At 44.0% G+C, this 16,782-nt stretch overlaps 1 protein-coding gene and 1 long non-coding RNA gene across 3 annotated transcripts in view; one reads left to right on the forward strand and one right to left on the reverse strand.

The window, feature by feature from the left end:
- ABCB7 (ATP binding cassette subfamily B member 7) overlaps positions 1-2,521 on the reverse strand; it is a 42,184-nt gene extending 39,663 nt beyond the window's left edge. For both annotated transcript variants that reach the window (XM_037408051.1, XM_037408052.1), the window contains exon 1: positions 2,339-2,521. In XM_037408051.1, coding sequence (XP_037263948.1) covers positions 2,339-2,497 — 159 coding nt within the window. In that variant the 5' untranslated portion in view covers positions 2,498-2,521. The remainder of the gene's footprint in view (positions 1-2,338) is intronic.
- An 8,170-nt stretch (positions 2,522-10,691) lies between these two features.
- Positions 10,692-13,140, forward strand: LOC119157565. The gene is made up of 2 exons (XR_005107569.1): positions 10,692-10,851; positions 12,801-13,140. It is a non-coding gene; the product is annotated as an uncharacterized LOC119157565 (long non-coding RNA).
- Positions 13,141-16,782: the final 3,642 nt, after the last annotated feature.

The raw sequence follows: 16,782 nt of genomic DNA on the forward strand, positions 1-16,782 counted from the left end.
CCTCCCAGGGAGGCCCTTACCATTTAGGAACACTTCGGGGAAGACATGCCAGTAAAGCCAACTATCTGGATTTCACAAGTGTTTGGGTCCCACCAGTCTCCCATTCCACGTGAGATTAACAGGCTGGATCATGGGTATTTATTTCACATTTACTGCCTTTGCTTATATTCAACAACCTAGTGCAAAATCTAACCCATATTTGATACCTAGAATATAAAGGTAACCTAAGAGCTTTTTCATGTGCTAAAAGAATATATACTAAGATGTGTCATCACACAGTAGCCTGGAGGCTTTCACGAGAACACGTGCTATAAAACACTACTTTCATTAAACCTTATTCCCAGATGACTGTGAAGCACACTGCTTAGGACTGCAGCAAACAAATTTGTTTTAAATGCAAACCCAGGTGTATTTCTTTGATTTTTTAGTATCTATAAAAACTTTCAGAATAAGCCCACTAAAAATATTTAAGAGTCCTCATTAGTGTATAAACATAGCACAATAACTAAACAACAAACTAAAACAGGATGCACATACCCGCTTCCAAAAGATTTTTTAAATGCTGAACTGCCTAATTTATAAAAAAAAAAATATCAGTGGCTAGTCACTCTGAAATACAGCCTGCTGAAGTGTCTAGCCAACTGCTGACAGTCACTTCTGTTAATGTCGGCACAATATTTCTTGACCTAGCTGAAAAATCAAGGGGGGGGGGGGGGGGGGGGGGGGGGGGAGGGAGCAAAACGGAAACTCAAATCACCAGACAGTGCATTTTTCCTGTCAGCAAATTTAATGACATGTTAAAAAAAAAATATCATGTGAACTAGTCCCAACATTTTAAAGGACATTACAACCAAAAACTCCAGAACAGTAAGCTTGAGCCTCCTGCCAGATAATAATAAATGACATTTGCACAACACACATAAAACATGTTGCCCATTTGTCATAATGTGGTACAAAGTTTTTATATAACAAAACCTAAGATCTTGCTCGTGCATTTAATGAATTCTAATTTTCATTCAAATACAGCTTGATGCAGAAGTGAAGCAAAAATGTATCACCAGACTGTAAAAAAAGAAATGCATAATTGTCCACTTTCTAACACAGATGTGCCTAGAAACTAAAAGGCCAAAGAGACGAGCGCATATATATACTACAGACATCGCCTCAGCTTTCTAGTTCAGAAAATCTGGTGCTTAGCAACATGTGGCAATTAAAACTTATCAGCAAGGATGATAATAAAAACATTCAAAAGGAAAACAGGACTATAATTAATACGTCTATACATCACCATGATAACATTGTTGCTTACTCACTAACATCTGAAATATGTTTCCAGGAACATCGGACAATACTGAGTAGCCTGATGTATTTCAATGTCTCCAAACACATGGGAGAAACACTTTATCTGTGTCACCTTCAACTCCCAGCTTCTTGTCTTGCACAGGTTTCAAAACTAAAACCCCCAAACTGGACTGCTTCAGTCCTGCTCATCCCATCTAACCCAGTGAGTAACATGAACCTGACCGCAGTCTATGACAGAATTCTGTCTGTCAGGGGCAACTAATCAAGGCGGATGACAATGAAAACTAGTCACAAACAGTGGTACTCTGGAGGGGAAAAAAGAAGAAACCAAAAAAGGTTATTATCACACAGTAATAATAACCATCTGGGAGTTTATGGGAAGTTCATCCGGCTCAATCTTTGAGACACACTTCCTTCATTCACTCTGAAAAATGCATAAGTATTGTCAAAGGCTAGACTTACTCAATTTGAGACACGTACTCAATTCTTTACTTGTAACAAAAAAATCATTCACTGGAACGTGTTACAGCCTTCCACTGCTGACAGAAAGAATTCAAATTCCCATTTCTTTTCCCTACATAACGGCAAAATTAGCTGTCAGCATAAGTTATCCTCTACACAATGTTCAGCGCCCGTGCGAAGGCATTTCTGTAACGCTGGCCCACGGACAGCTGATCGGAGGCGGCGCAGGCGGAGGGACGGTGCCCCGAACACGGCACAAGGGGGGCAGCTCCGGCCTGCAGCCGCCCGGAGTCCCTCCAGGAAGGCTGCATGAGGCGAGCCGCGCCACGGCCCCCCGGCCGCTCTGCGGGGGCTCCCTCAGCTGCTCTGCGGGGGCTCCCCCGCCCGGCCCGACCACCGGGGTCGGCCCCGGCAGCCCCCGGGCCCCGACAGCCGGGCGAGGTACGGACGGCGCAGGCCGCCCCGCAGGGCTCCAGGGGCAGCAGCGGGGCCCGACGCCCCTCCTCAGCCCCTCACCGCCCGCCCCCGGCGCCCTCCGCCGCCCTGCCCTTGCCGGGCCGGCGTCCCCACGCACCTGGCCGCTCCCCGGGGCCCGCTGCCGCCCGCTCCCCGCCAGCCAGCCGTGCGCGCAGGCGGCGGCGGCCGCCGGAGGCCGCAGCAGGGCGAAGGCCAGCAGCCGCCGCTTGAGGGACCCGACTGCCGCCAGGCTGCGCGGAGCCCCCAGCAGCGCCATCTTGCGCGGGGCGGAGCAGAGGATTGTGGGACGCCGGCGGACCCGCTGGGAGGAGCGGCGGGGCGGGACCGCGCTCCCGGCCCGGCCGCGCGGAGGAGAGGGCGGGGCGCGTCGCCATGGCAACACCGCCCGCCGGGGCCGCCCGGTGTGGCGGGAGGGCGCGGGGGCTGCCCCCGTCCTGCCCCGCCGCGCTGAGGGGGCGGCCGCCTCCCGGTACGGCTAGGCCGCGGCCTCTGGCGCTCCCGAGCCGGCACCTCCTCGGGGCGGTTCTCGCTCCGGCGGTACCGGTAATGTGGAGAAATCGGGGTGGTGAAACAGGGGGGCCCGCATCCCAAACCACGAACTGCCAGCGCCGCTCACACAGGGCAGCGGCGCCATGAACATGGCGGCACTTCGGCATACAGTCTGTGTTGCTCAGTCGGGCGCTCTCCCAAGGTGCCGTTAGTGCTCTCGCCTTCCCCACGGGCGGCTGGACCCCGGGGTGGCTGCCGGCGCAGAGCCCGAGCGGGCGCGGGTCCCTGCCGGTGCCCTGGGCTGGGGTGCAGGCCTCGGCCCACAGCGCCGGAGCGAAGCTGTGCCCAGATGGCACAGGGCATGGCTCCGCACACCTAATGCTGCATTCTGCACCCTGCCCGGGGCTTGGCTGCGAGCCGCCGTCGGCCAGCACAGCCCTCAGCTCAGCCGTGGCTCCTCTACGACCAGCGTAACGCAGCAGTAGTATGGTACCTAATTAACCAACCCCGTTTAGGAAGATAGAGATACGCCATGGATTACATTTATAATGGCCTATATACTCCCATCTGATTGGAACGCAGAGCCGAGAGGAAGCTGTAACTCTGTGTGGCATTTTTAATCACATAAAGATTTCTTCAAAGCTACCAGAGCTTGACTGCTGATGCTCTCGCCTTGAGGGCGAGTTGTAAGCTCATTTGCTGGGGAGAGAGACAGACAGACAGACAGAAAGGAAGAGGACAATTGGCTTAAAGCTGATTTTTAATGAGACAGGTTTTCTCTACCCTGCACTTTGATATGCAACTTTGCTTCTGACCAGGATTCACTTTAAACGACAGAGGCGACATTTCTCTGTCACTAATCTAATTCTTCATCCTAATTGCATCTGGCAGAGCTTGGTCTGAACAGTGCCGCCCGGTGGCATCGTTCAGAAAGATAAACACACATTCTAGGCATACAGCTTCCATAGATCTGCTGCTGTGGTACCCCCGTGTCAACATGGAAGTTTGACCAGGCAGGATGTGGTAATTGTGACTGGCTGGGATAGCATGCACAGAGAGGCTGGCCAGAACTGCAGCATCTTTCGAGGGATCTAAAATGTTTCTGCAATGCTTCCACATGCACTGCTGAGGGGCCTCCATACGTGCAGATACAGTGTGTTCTGGATCGGTCTGACCTGCAGCGCAGGCTCTTGGCCACGTGATACGTGTCCAGTATTTCCACTGCCTCAAGCTCTCTGGACATGCGCAGCACCGAATACCCTGTTTGTGGGGAAACGAACCCTGAATTGTGGTGTTGCAGTAGTTGACTTGGCTCTAATGCCTCTCTAATGGAGACTGGCAAAATCACTCGGCAAACGTGTACTGCTAAACCTCACGGTACCGCGCTGAGGCAACTGCACTGTTACGCTCTTGCCTTCCTTCAACAGGGAGAGAAGAGCAGGTCCCACGCGACCAGCAACAGAACCGCTTACCTACTTCCAGCAAGACCCTAAACCTGAAGACGGAAACACGCATTTGAGCATTCAGGTCATACTGCCTTTAGGACAGAGCCGCGCAATTTTTTTGTCTAATACAGTCTTAAAATTCTGCATCAAGCACCAACCGCATAAGAAATAAACCCATTCCTCTCATGAAATACAAAGAGCAATGTCTAGTGTTCTGATGGAATATTGAAAATGACGTTCTGTCATTCATCTGGCACTGAGAAACCGTATCAGCGGACGGGTGGAGAGGAGGCGATTAATTTTGAAAAAGGAATTAGAAGTGCTAAATGCTAGCAGCTTAGTCTACAGATAACTGAGGGGTGACAATACCCCGTGCCGTAAACATTTAAGAAGGGCGAGAAATTACTAATGCTGATAGAAGGAAGGAGTACTGGAAGCAATGGGATCAGATGAAGTACAGGAAAGCTACAGATAAATACCTGGCGAATAATTGTCATCATGGCCATGTGAGAGAGAGTTGGTGTGATAAACACAGTCATGATTCATGTCAAAAATAGAATGTACTGTGATAAGTGTAATGGTTGTACCCTATGTAAATCTGGGACCTGTATCGCAGTTGTGGTGAGTGGGTGCCTGTGGTTCTCCTTTGAGACAATGTGATGGCTTCCCCTTCCCCTGAGGCAATCGCTGCTTAGAAAAACCCGCTGAAGCTGAAGGAGATAAGGAAAGCAAAACCAGGCAGGGAAGGCCCGCAGAAGGAGACAAAGGCCTTGAGATTTGAAAAAAGCGCGCCAAAGGAGAGCCAACAGGAGAACCCTAACGACCCAATGGGGAAAGAGCGGGACGGACATCCAGTGAGAGGAGATTGGTCAAGATCCGGGGATAAAAGATGCTGCTTTTAGGACTCAGGTGTGCGTGTGGTGGAACTAATTGAGTTCTCCGCGCACCCAGTGCTGCTTTTGCTTATTGTTTCTCAACCTGAATTGATTGAACCCAAAATAAAATTGTTTTAATTGTTATCGTTTCTAACATTGGTATCCCCTCATTCAGGATATTTACAACTAGAGTGCCTAAGACACGAGAAAATGATCTGCACTGAAGAATCTGCCATTACACATATATGCATATGCTCACAGTATCAAGTGGCTGTGTGGTATTTGATGGAAAATTTTATAATTAGCAATTTTAATATGCCATTATCATGAACTGAGAAAAAAACCAGCTTTAGAATTTCCATTTTCTGTGCTAATGCATATGGGGTTATTTTTTCCTACACTTTGAAGGCCAAAAAGGTACTTAATATATTTGATACTAGTATTTTCCCTGCACATTTTGCCTTTACCTGCTCTTCCTTCTTCAATAACTCCCTGGTGCTGCTGCGTTTATTTCCTCCCCCTACTATTTCAGTATTTTCTCCAGTTCCCATCTTCTTTCCTTCCCTCTCTCTTTCTCTCTCTCCTTTTGATCCCAGTTTATTTACACAGTACCAGATTATTGATACCTGTATGCATCAGTGCACAAACGGCGAGGGAGATGCAGAGAGGGGAAGAGGCCATAGACCTACAGTGGCCAGGAAGAGGACTGCCCCTTCTCTCAAAGTGACCTAGCCAGGAGAACAAAGCTCATGCTATAGACACAGAAAGCTAACAGATGCGTTTTGTAAATTTACACTGTTTAAAGTAGTGTGGGACAAAAAAAAAAGAAAGAAAAACAAATAAAATCTGTTTCTCAGCAGATTTAGCTGTAGAAGCAGAGGATTTGCTGGGAGACAGACAGAAATCAACGCAAGCTCCGAAGTGGTCATGAGATAAACTTAACAGTAGCAGCTCAGCAGAAGAAATATAAGCCCTGCTGCATGTAGGCAAAATAAGACCTTATTTAGAGTTTATTAAAGTTTTTAAGTTCTTTCTCATTAAAGGTGTTTAATATGATTATAAATTCATAATGAACTTTACACATCGTGGCAAATACTTACTTCTTCCAGCTGTAAAAAAGCAGAGTACAATTTCAAAAAGACTATTTATACATCTAAGATATATAACATATTATACATTTCTATAAAATGGAAAGCATCAACACTGAATGCCAGATAATCAGTATGCCAGGCAAGACTGAAACCTGTATTTTGTATGGCAAACCTTGACAATTCCATTTGTGGCAGGAATCAGACTAAATGAAAGTGCCCCCAGAGCTGTTGAAATCAAAATGAATTTGGGAGTCAGGCTAGGGGATAAAGAAAAGTAGCAATCCGCAATCATAATTTATAAACAACAGTACTGGAAGGGTATGAGCACAAGGAGGCAAATGCTTCACCAAAGTATATGAAGAAAGTGGGAAAATTAATGGGAAGAAATGAATGCAAGGAAATTAAAAATGGGAAGACAGGACAAGACTGTGGGGTGGAAAAGAACCCCTCACTCAGAGAAATAAAATTAGTTTGGGCAAGTAGAATATGTGCCAAAAGGCACAGTACTCATTTGGAGATGGGGACTGTTGTACTTATTTCTAGAAAAATATGAACTATTAATACTCAAACCTTACATTTAAGAACAGAGCAGCTACACATACATTTGAAGTGCAGTATGAATTACACTTTGTATCAATTAAATAGCATCTGAGCTCTATTTTTTAAATGTTTGATTATGTTACAAAATTGGCATTCTGATTTTCTTCTTTAAAAAGCATGGTTTTGTCCACCTTAACCCTAAACAAGACTTGTTGTATATTTTGTTAAGGCAAACAGGTTAAATGTTGTATGAACATATTGTTACCTGCTTTACATATTATTTAAAATGTATCATATCAGCTAGTTCAATTACAGGTAACACAGGGCTATAAAACTATCTAAAATCCTAACTAGAATGCCTCTAAAATCCTAACCAAAATGCGCGCCACTGAAAAAAGGCTGTTTAACCTCTCACATGACAGCCACAAGTCACCTTAAATACCAGCAATGTGTTATGTATTTTGGTTATTTGATCTCGGTCTCTCCTGGAATTTTGTGGTTTTGCCCAGTGTTGTATTGGTTGTAGAATGCATGCTGTTATATTCTTACTGAGTCTTCCTAAGACTGGCCTTGCATTATTTTCATTCTGAATATCAGCCATCTGGCACTGTGTGCCGCAGTATTTAGTGCCACAAATAATAATGAAAATCATGGTAATATTTCGTGATAGTTTAATGTAAAAATGTAAGACAGAGGGTATAAAACTTTGGGCCTATAATCTTAAAGCTGCCAACGCATGTTGTTCCCTCTGCCCTTGTTTTTCATAAATGATTCTTTGACTGAAGACAGCAGTGGTAATAGGAAAGTCATTGGCTAATGCACGTTAATGAAGCTGCCTTCCTTTGATATTGTATGAATTCACTTTAGGATAGAATAAACCTTGTAGTTATAATGAATATAAGAAATATATTCTAATGTAACTAGTAGTTGCACAACAAAAGCTGCTATGAAATCCTCCATACAGCCCTGTACCAAGGCTAAAAACTTACATTTACTCAAAGATTGTAGGTACAGTAATTAGGTCATGTAACCATAGTCTGAAAGAAATAATTAATGAAATAACTGATGAAAGAAGGAGTCTGTTTCTCTTTCTTTAACTTTCTCTAACAAGGGGCCTGTTTATAAGTTATCTAGAGGGAGCGACTAAAAGAAACAAGCAGAAGAAACAGATGGTCGACAAGGACATAAATTAGCTCAGACCGGTAAGAACACTGCAAACTTGCAAGACCATCACATACAAGGCAAAAGGTGAAAAGTACACCATGAGGAAGACCTACGGGCCTTCCTCCCAGAGACCACCGCCCACGTCCCAAAGACCCCTGCCCACAATTCTTGGAGGAATTTGCACAAGGGCAAAGGACTGATAAGCTGATTAACATACGAAGGGAGAGTAGGCGGGGTTAGGTAATGAATATGTATAGGCATTAATTGAATATTCATTGTATAAATATAAGATAATTAGTTACTTTAGACATGCATGTTAGGCGGAAAGATCCCCCGTGCATCCAGTGCTGTCAATAAAGGATACTCAGTTACTAAGAAATTTTGACTACGTTCTTTAAATCACCTTGTAGTTAACAATCAGCTACAGTCCTGAAGAAAAATGGGTAGGAAAAGAGCCAAGATTTATACCTTTCTGCTCCAGTAGACGCGGGCCCATCCAAGACACATGAGAAAATGGCATTTGACTTCAGATAGACCGGAGAGGGCTCTGTCTTTCCATCAGTCAAGCCCTGTAGAAACGCTTGAACTTTAAAACAGCTTTTTCCTTCTGTCTCCCCACATCAAAATCGATGACGAGATTGTTGCATATTCAGCAAAACTGTTGTTCTCAAAGTAGTTAAGTTGCATAATTAGATGGGGCTTAAAAGAGTGAAAGTGCAGAAATGCAGGAGCCTTCCACCCAGGGAGGCAACCCCACCTCCCCGTTCAATCTCATATTCATCCATCTGACTGTGTCCCCACCTGGGGCTCAAGGATGCAGGAGTGCAGCCGCGTCTCTGGGACCCTTCACAAAAATGAAGAAAGGCCAGAGGTACAGAGGCAAATTCTCGCCGAAATCGCCAGGAAGTTGCCGGTGTACACAAGAACAGGGAATGGAGGTCAGCTAAGCAGAGAGCTTTGTTCCTCTAAAGCTAACCAAGCACGCTAAAGTAGCATATGCTGGCAATCCAGACGATACTGCCGATCAACAGGGCGTTCCTAACGCCACTGCGTGCACGGAGTAACTCTTGTACAAGTAATGCCAATGCCTTTTCTCTCGGGTTTTATGCTTGGGAAAACAAAAAACCTTGAACACTTCTGCTCATCTCCAGTGGAGTGCCAGGTGCTGCCTTTGAGAAGCAATATCTGCAGTTCAAAAGCCTACTTATGTTGTCTGCTTTTTTATTTTATATTTTATCTTAATTGCAAATAAATTGCACATAATATAAAATTATGTATATTATATTATATGCAAATGACTATTGTCTAATAGTAATAGAATGACAAAATCCGTAGTTGTTTCTACTTAGAATGGATCTAGCTTAGAGATGCAGGGCATAATTCTGTGAAAAGATTTCTGGACCTTGTTTGGTGATTAAATGCGTACGGTGCCTCTTTCAAAGCTTGAAAGAAATCGGTGTTAATACTGGAGGCTCTGCCCTGTTCATGTCTGTCAGACAAGCCAGAGCATTCTGAAGGAGAGACCTGCTGTCCAGGCAATTACCAACATGGAATGCTTGTAAAGTCTGAGTAAATGTGGAGGCCAGAGGGAAGTGTACACTTGTGGTTTATCGCTTTTAAGCTGGTTGTGTGCTTTGCAGTGAGGATTGTTCCCCACACCTGCGAGTCTCCAGAAGAATTATGAGCCTTGCTTATCTGATTGTGACCTGGCAGCAAAAATCAGCTGCAAATGCACTCCTCTTTTGAAGTGATAGAGGAAAGAGCGTGAATAGTTGGGAAGTGAGTGGAATCTTAACTAACGTGTGAAAAAAGAACACCTTTCAATTTTTGGTATTAATGTGTCTTTCATTTCAGGTATTCGATTCTGTGATAGATGCCTGCTAATAAAACCCGATCGCTGCAGGAGCGGGCTGGAAACTAGGACCACGTGTGGCAATCATTTAGCTGAGGGGAATGTGCTCGAGCTTGTCTAGACACCAATTAACATGATGAGTCATGCTGACAGAGCATAGGGGAGTGGGGGACGGATGGCGCCAAGGAAAGATAACACCTTGCTGTTGATTGATGGTAGTTAACCACCAATCAGGGATTGCTTAGTATGCAATGCTTAGCTCAAAAGAACCAATCTGTTTAAACGCGCGACTTCTGAAAGTATATATACCTGTGTATCTATACAATAATTGACATTTGCTTGCATCAGGCTGTGTCCCGTCTCTCCGTCGCAGCAGATCACTGTCACCATTGTTCCGTCTGTGCCATGTAAGTTACTGGACAGTTCTTCACTGAAGTGAGTAGAGTCACCATGAAGTGATGCGAAGGGGCTGGCCCTTCCCGTGTCTTTTTACACAGGAAGGTACCCAAGTACCTCTGCTCCTGCTGCAGGCACCGGCGCGTGCTCCCATAGGGCAGCACCAGCAGTCACATTTCTGCTCTTTGGGGCCCTGAAGCGTTTCCAGTTCCCACACTTGGAAGTGTATCAGTTCCTAGAAAGCATGCCACCTAGTGAAAATTAACTGGTTAACCTAGGCAGGGTAAAATAAATTATAATTTTGACTTTTTTAAAAGAAATTCCAGACCTTTACTTCTGGTATTTTCCAAAAATATTAAATCCTTTAAAAATTTACCAGTGGTACCAACTTCAAAACAGATTCCAAAACTATGAACTGTCCTTTTACTTTTACAAGGAGTCTTCAAGTGAAAAGCAAAGAGGCTGTAGTCATATTGCATTCGGGCCACTAAGGGGAGCTATTTATTGATGAAACTGTGTTGTGTAATCAAGGGGCTGAATAAACCACACACCCCATCCCACCCCAAATTTTAGTACCCCTTGTGTTGCAACCGTGTACTTTACACATCCTGATTTCAACTTTGCTTTTGTTCTCTAGGGCGAATAACTGCATTGGATTTTCTAACTACAAATTCTTTCTACTGTTCTTAGCCTATTCTTTGTTGTATTGCTTGTATATTGCTGCAACAGTCTTCAAGTATTTCATTAAGTATTGGACAGTAAGTTGTGAAATCTGGTTACTTCTGCATATCCTGTGAGTCTCGTGGGGTTTAGTCACTCTTGTTACTTTTTTTGCTTTTGGTCAGTGGAGGGTCTGCATTTCTTCCGTAAGGTATTTTCCTGTGCCTTGTTTTGCGTGTAACTCCGTTTATATGTCTGAAATGTACAAAGCGAGCAGCAAACCGACTTCAGGAATTTCAAATTGCAGAGTTAGCTTCTAGCAAAGAAGTTATATCCTTTCCCTGTTCTTGCATGTATGTATCTCAGAATTTCTGGAAAACTGCCAGAAGTTACTTAGTCTAGAAAACTCAAATGTTATCCAAAGGAAGACACACTTCACTGAAAGACAGCTCAGGATGCTGTTCACAACAATGTTCTGGTGGTTTTTTAATACACATTAGGATATATTATGATTCATGCCACTGAAACTAGAGGTGTTACAAAGGGATAAACACCGTTTGAGTTAGGTTAGGCTCTTGGACGTAAATGTGGTTAATCTTCCCAACTCCAAATACAGCTGCTGTTGCCTGGCCCTATCTCTTTTGTGCTTAAAAAAATACCCCAATCTTCTACTGATTATGGAAATAATTGTCTTCTAAGTAGACATTCTTAGCTGTCAACATTTGATGCTTTTAAAGTGGTTCCAAGAACTCCTCCTACGTATTTCAGTCATATTACAGGAAATCATTAATTGTGGGTGGGTGGTTTTCTTTTATGTTGCTTCCTGAACTGCCCAGGCATACTTTTTTTTCACGTTTATCTGTATTGGTGTCTTAAGTATCAGGTCTCTCGCACTTAAGGAGGGCAAGCAAAGAAGAGAAAGCACAGATTGCAGACCCTGGGGTTGCTACCCTAACGTTTACTGTAACTGATGGTTTCCAAAATCACAATTCCTTGAAGATTATCTGCTCTCTTCTCTTCTCTGGTATCAAAGTGTAACACCCTGGCACTGATCTGTACATATTTACTGAAAAGAAAAAAGAAAAGGTCAAAAATCCTTGCTCATTTTCAAATCCTCGTATGACTCCTTTCTCAATTTAAAAGCAGACTGAAATAAAGGATGCCTCTTACTCCGTTATCGGTTACCACTCATATGCAAGCAATGCCAACTGACAGTCCCAGTAAGAGGCTGGCCTTTTGTCACTAATTTGTTTATGTCCCCTCTGCTGCTTGACTCTGACTGTGTTTAAGTAACTTAACTTTGCTGTGCATTAATTTATTAAAGATCTGTCGGTTTAATGGCTAATCACTAAAATGCCTCCCGAGATGCTCGTGGGGCACGCGTGGGAATTGTCGCTTGTGCTAAGAAAGGTGCAGAGACTTGAGCTCTGTGGCTGCTTATATGGGATGAGCAAAGGCCGAGATGTGGTATTTTACTCTGAGGCCCCCACAGCCTCTCTGTAGATGTACGCGTACGAGGACCTCTGGCACTTGACTCTTCTACTGTAGCAAGGAGCAAGGGCTGCTTCTGCTTGTAAGGTCCCGCTTGGCTTTTAGACTTTCCCAAACCACCTGGCTCAGTTCTAACGCTACCTGGTTGCTGTAGCTATGCAGGCTGGGTTTTCTGGGCGTGACTTATACTGCAGGAGGTGCAGGGTTTAATGTATGCACAGGAAACTCGGCAGAACGTAAACACGGCTTCAAGAGCGCGTCTGCTTATTTCCCCGTGGGCATGTTTCTTGTGGGAAGCTGGGACTGTACTGGCTCTGTTACGCACAGAAAGCTAGTCGTGAGACCCCCCTCTCTCTGCTGGGGTTCCTGGAGGGGAAATGTACCCGATCATTTCTTTGTCTCTTCTTGCACTTTATAGTGAGCTGTGACTCTTGTGTATACCAGTTTGAGAACTCCAGATAGGATTTTTAGAGGATATCTTTCTTCTCTCTAGGAACAAAGAATTTCCAGCTTTTATTTGCTCCTGTCACTTGTTCTGTGGTGCTTTTCCTTCCAGGGTGAGCTGACTAACGGACGTTCCAAATTTCACGTCCTTTTCCTTCTCTTTGTGGCGGTCACGTTCTTTGTAAGATGGCGGCCAGGGTGGGGACACATGGAGGCGATGCTCTGCCAGGCCCACGGTCGCAGGACGGGCAGCTGGCAGTGGCTCCTGGCTCATCTGCTGCCCGGAGCCTGGCCAGGACAGCAGCTGCCTCAGCCTTTGCAGCAGCTGCAGAAATGGGTTTGTGTTCTCTGGATGCTTGTTTTTAACCAAGTGCTGAAACTTCTACAGTTCAAGCTGTTAATTAGCTGATGCTGCATGGCCAGTAATAAACATCAATATGTCAGACTTTTAACTTTCTGCTTTGTATTTTACGTCAATACTTCTAGTCCCCTGAGGAGAAGAAAATATATTATCGTAAGGTAAGCAAGGTAACACAGAGACGGGGACAGTTCAGAAAAGATAGGAAGACAAATCCATTTGTGCTACAGGCAAAAATAACAACAAAAAAGCATCTAAACATTTTCTTCAGTATTGCCTTTTACCTCTGAACATCATTTCTTAGTACAGTACAAAAAGTGCATAGTGCAGACAAAGTTTACTCATTTTTAGTGCAATAATTCCTTATATACACATACTAAACCAACCTATTTGTAAGTAAGATTTACACCCTCCGCTGTTTCACTAGCTGTCAATTGTTAAAAACTTGCTGGGACCCCTCAGCATGCAGGCCCTATCTCCACTGCCTTGCTGAATGCTAATGAGCTTCCACCTAATTTAACCACAGAAAGATACCTCTTCCATATCACCACCTATTACTAGCTCCAAAACTGTCTGGTGAAGCTTAGTAGAGATATGCCCGGTCTTTTTAGCTGCTTGTAAAAACTGGAAGCCACACCAGGCAGTGCAAAATACAGCAGGAAGACCTCGAGTACCATCATACCATGCCCACACCAGGGAACTGTCTTAGTGTCTACCAAATACCTTGAAGCCATTCCTCGTGCAAGATAGAAGGTACGAATGACAGGAGAAACAACATATGGAAGTTCATATGTTAACAACACAGTTACTATATTTAGAGGCAGGCATGAAGCAGTATATTAAAGACATGCCTATACCTAGCTGTGCTTTAGGTCAGCCCTGAGATTATTCTGCCCCAGCTGACAGACCATATCATAGTTTTGTGGCTAAGATCCAGAAATGAAACTCATTTTGATTTTCCTTTCATCATTGTGAGTTAGGACACACATATCCAGGCTGCCCCCAACTTTTTATTCAGACCCTTCCCTTCCAAGAATTTCCTGGGATTTGTAACTGAATTCATACCTCATTTTAACATTCCCCTTGAAGGGCTGAGTGTACTCCAACCCTATCTTTAGATTTTTTTTTTTTTAGCTTCGATCCATCTTCTATCCATGTGATAAATGGGATTTCTTAACAGTTCTTCTGGGACTTCAGCAGGGTGCTTTCACAAACCTATGAGCAACATACCTACTACCTGTTAGCAATGCTCCCTCCACTTGGACACGCAGTGAAGCTGGTTTCATGTAAGCACATAAGTTGCCAACTCTACTTCTTACCAGACTATAAATAAGTATATGGCTTGTTACTATTTCTTGATTAGGATTAAATGCAATCATAATCAAACATATTCAGGATAAGAATGGGCTTATAAGGAACAATATCAACCTTGGCTTTGAGGATTCTGCGATAAAAACTGATGCTTCAAAAGGCCTGAATTAATACGCCTATGGGAATAATTTGAATCAATTTTTATAGCTTTTTATAAAACCTCTTGGTTTATTGCAGTTCATACTTTCATTCTGCCCTATATTTCACAGTTCACATCCATCTGCAAATGTAATTTTTTTTGTCCATTCTGACTACATTTTCCCCTATTCATCTATTTTGAAGTAAATAGAGTAAATTAATACCAGTTTATTGCCTCTGAAATGCTTTGATTTTATGAGGTATGTAATACCTCCACACTAAAATTTCTGTGCTTCTACACTACACCCTAATGTATGGTTCTTACAGGAAAAAATTAAGTACCCAATCCAATATCTTTTATTAGGCAGATGATGCTTTCAAAGTGTTGAGAAAACATGAGCAAATTAGCCTTCATGCCAACACCCCATATGCCAGGGGTGTCTTCATTTTTTAATCTTTGTTTTGCCATCAGGGATACTGAGAGATGTTAGGACATAACGTGCTATCTTTCAGCACACTGACCTTCTTCGCAAGACCTAGTTGGTGACTACACAGCTCCTGCAAGGACTGGTGGCTGTACAACAAATTATACCCACGTGCACCCCTCTGATTAACACAATATTAGTATGCCACAATAATTTAGCATTTAATAATTTAGTATTTTAGTATTGGCAGCATAGTATTTTATGGTGCTTTGGACGACGGTGTGGAAAAAGTCCAGATTAGATGTATTTTAGGATTCTATTCACAGCTCTCCTCTGTGGCGAGTTATTCCCATTTCCAGAACTTCTACTTCTTCTGCTGAGCTGCTACTGTCATCTTCTCTGAGTGCCAGCTCTGAAGCATGCATTGATTTCTGTCTGTCTCCAAGGAGATTCTTCTACAGCTACATCTGCTGAGAAACAGATTTTGTTTTTCTTTCTTTTTTTTGTCCCACACTACTTTTTTAAACAGTGTAAGTTTATAAAACGCGTCTGTTAGCTTTCTGTGTCTACAGCACGAGCTTTGTTCTCCTGGCTAGGTCACTTTGAGAGAAGGGGCAGTCCTCTTCCTGGCCACTGTAGGTCTATGGCCTCTTCCCCTCTCTGCATCTCCCTCGCCGTTTGTGCACTGATGCATACAGGTATCAATAATCTGGTACTGTGTAAATAAACTGGGATCAAAGGAGAGAGAAAAGAGAGAGGGAAGGAAAGAAGATGGGAACTGGAGAAAATACTGAAATAGTAGGGGGAGGAAATAAACGCAGCAGCACCAGGGAGTTATTGAAGAAGGAAGAGCAGGTAAAGGCAAAATGTGCAGGGAAAATACTAGTATCAAATATATTAAGTACCTTTTTGGCCTTCAAAGTGTAGGAAAAAATAACCCCATATGCATTAGCACAGAAAATGGAAATTCTAAAGCTGGTTTTTTTCTCAGTTCATGATAATGGCATATTAAAATTGCTAATTATAAAATTTTCCATCAAATACCACTCTCTCTCACATGGCCATGATGACAATTATTCGCCAGGTATTTATCTGTAGCTTTCCTGTACTTCATCTGATCCCATTGCTTCCAGTACTCCTTCCTTCTATCAGCATTAGTAATTTCTCGCCCTTCTTAAATGTTTACGGCACGGGGTATTGTCACCCCTCAGTTATCTGTAGACTAAGCTGCTAGCATTTAGCACTTCTAATTCCTTTTTCAAAATTAATCGCCTCCTCTCCACCCGTCCGCTGATACGGTTTCTCAGTGCCAGATGAATGACAGAACGTCATTTTCAATATTCCATCAGAACACTAGACATTGCTCTTTGTATTTCATGAGAGGAATGGGTTTATTTCTTATGCGGTTGGTGCTTGATGCAGAATTTTAAGACTGTATTAGACAAAAAAATTGCGCGGCTCTGTCCTAAAGGCAGTATGACCTGAATGCTCAAATGCGTGTTTCCGTCTTCAGGTTTAGGGTCTTGCTGGAAGTAGGTAAGCGGTTCTGTTGCTGGTCGCGTGGGACCTGCTCTTCTCTCCCTGTTGAAGGAAGGCAAGAGCGTAACAGTGCAGTTGCCTCAGCGCGGTACCGTGAGGTTTAGCAGTACACGTTTGCCGAGTGATTTTGCCAGTCTCCATTAGAGAGGCATTAGAGCCAAGTCAACTACTGCAACACCACAATTCAGGGTTCGTTTCCCCACAAACAGGGTATTCGGTGCTGCGCATGTCCAGAGAGCTTGAGGCAGTGGAAATACTGGACACGTATCACGCGGCCAAGAGCCTGCGCTGCAGGGCTGGGCCATGCATGTGTCTGCACACAC

The sequence above is a fragment of the Falco rusticolus genome, chromosome 14 (genome assembly GCF_015220075.1).
Source record: "Falco rusticolus isolate bFalRus1 chromosome 14, bFalRus1.pri, whole genome shotgun sequence".
Lineage (NCBI taxonomy): Eukaryota > Metazoa > Chordata > Aves > Falconiformes > Falconidae > Falco > Falco rusticolus.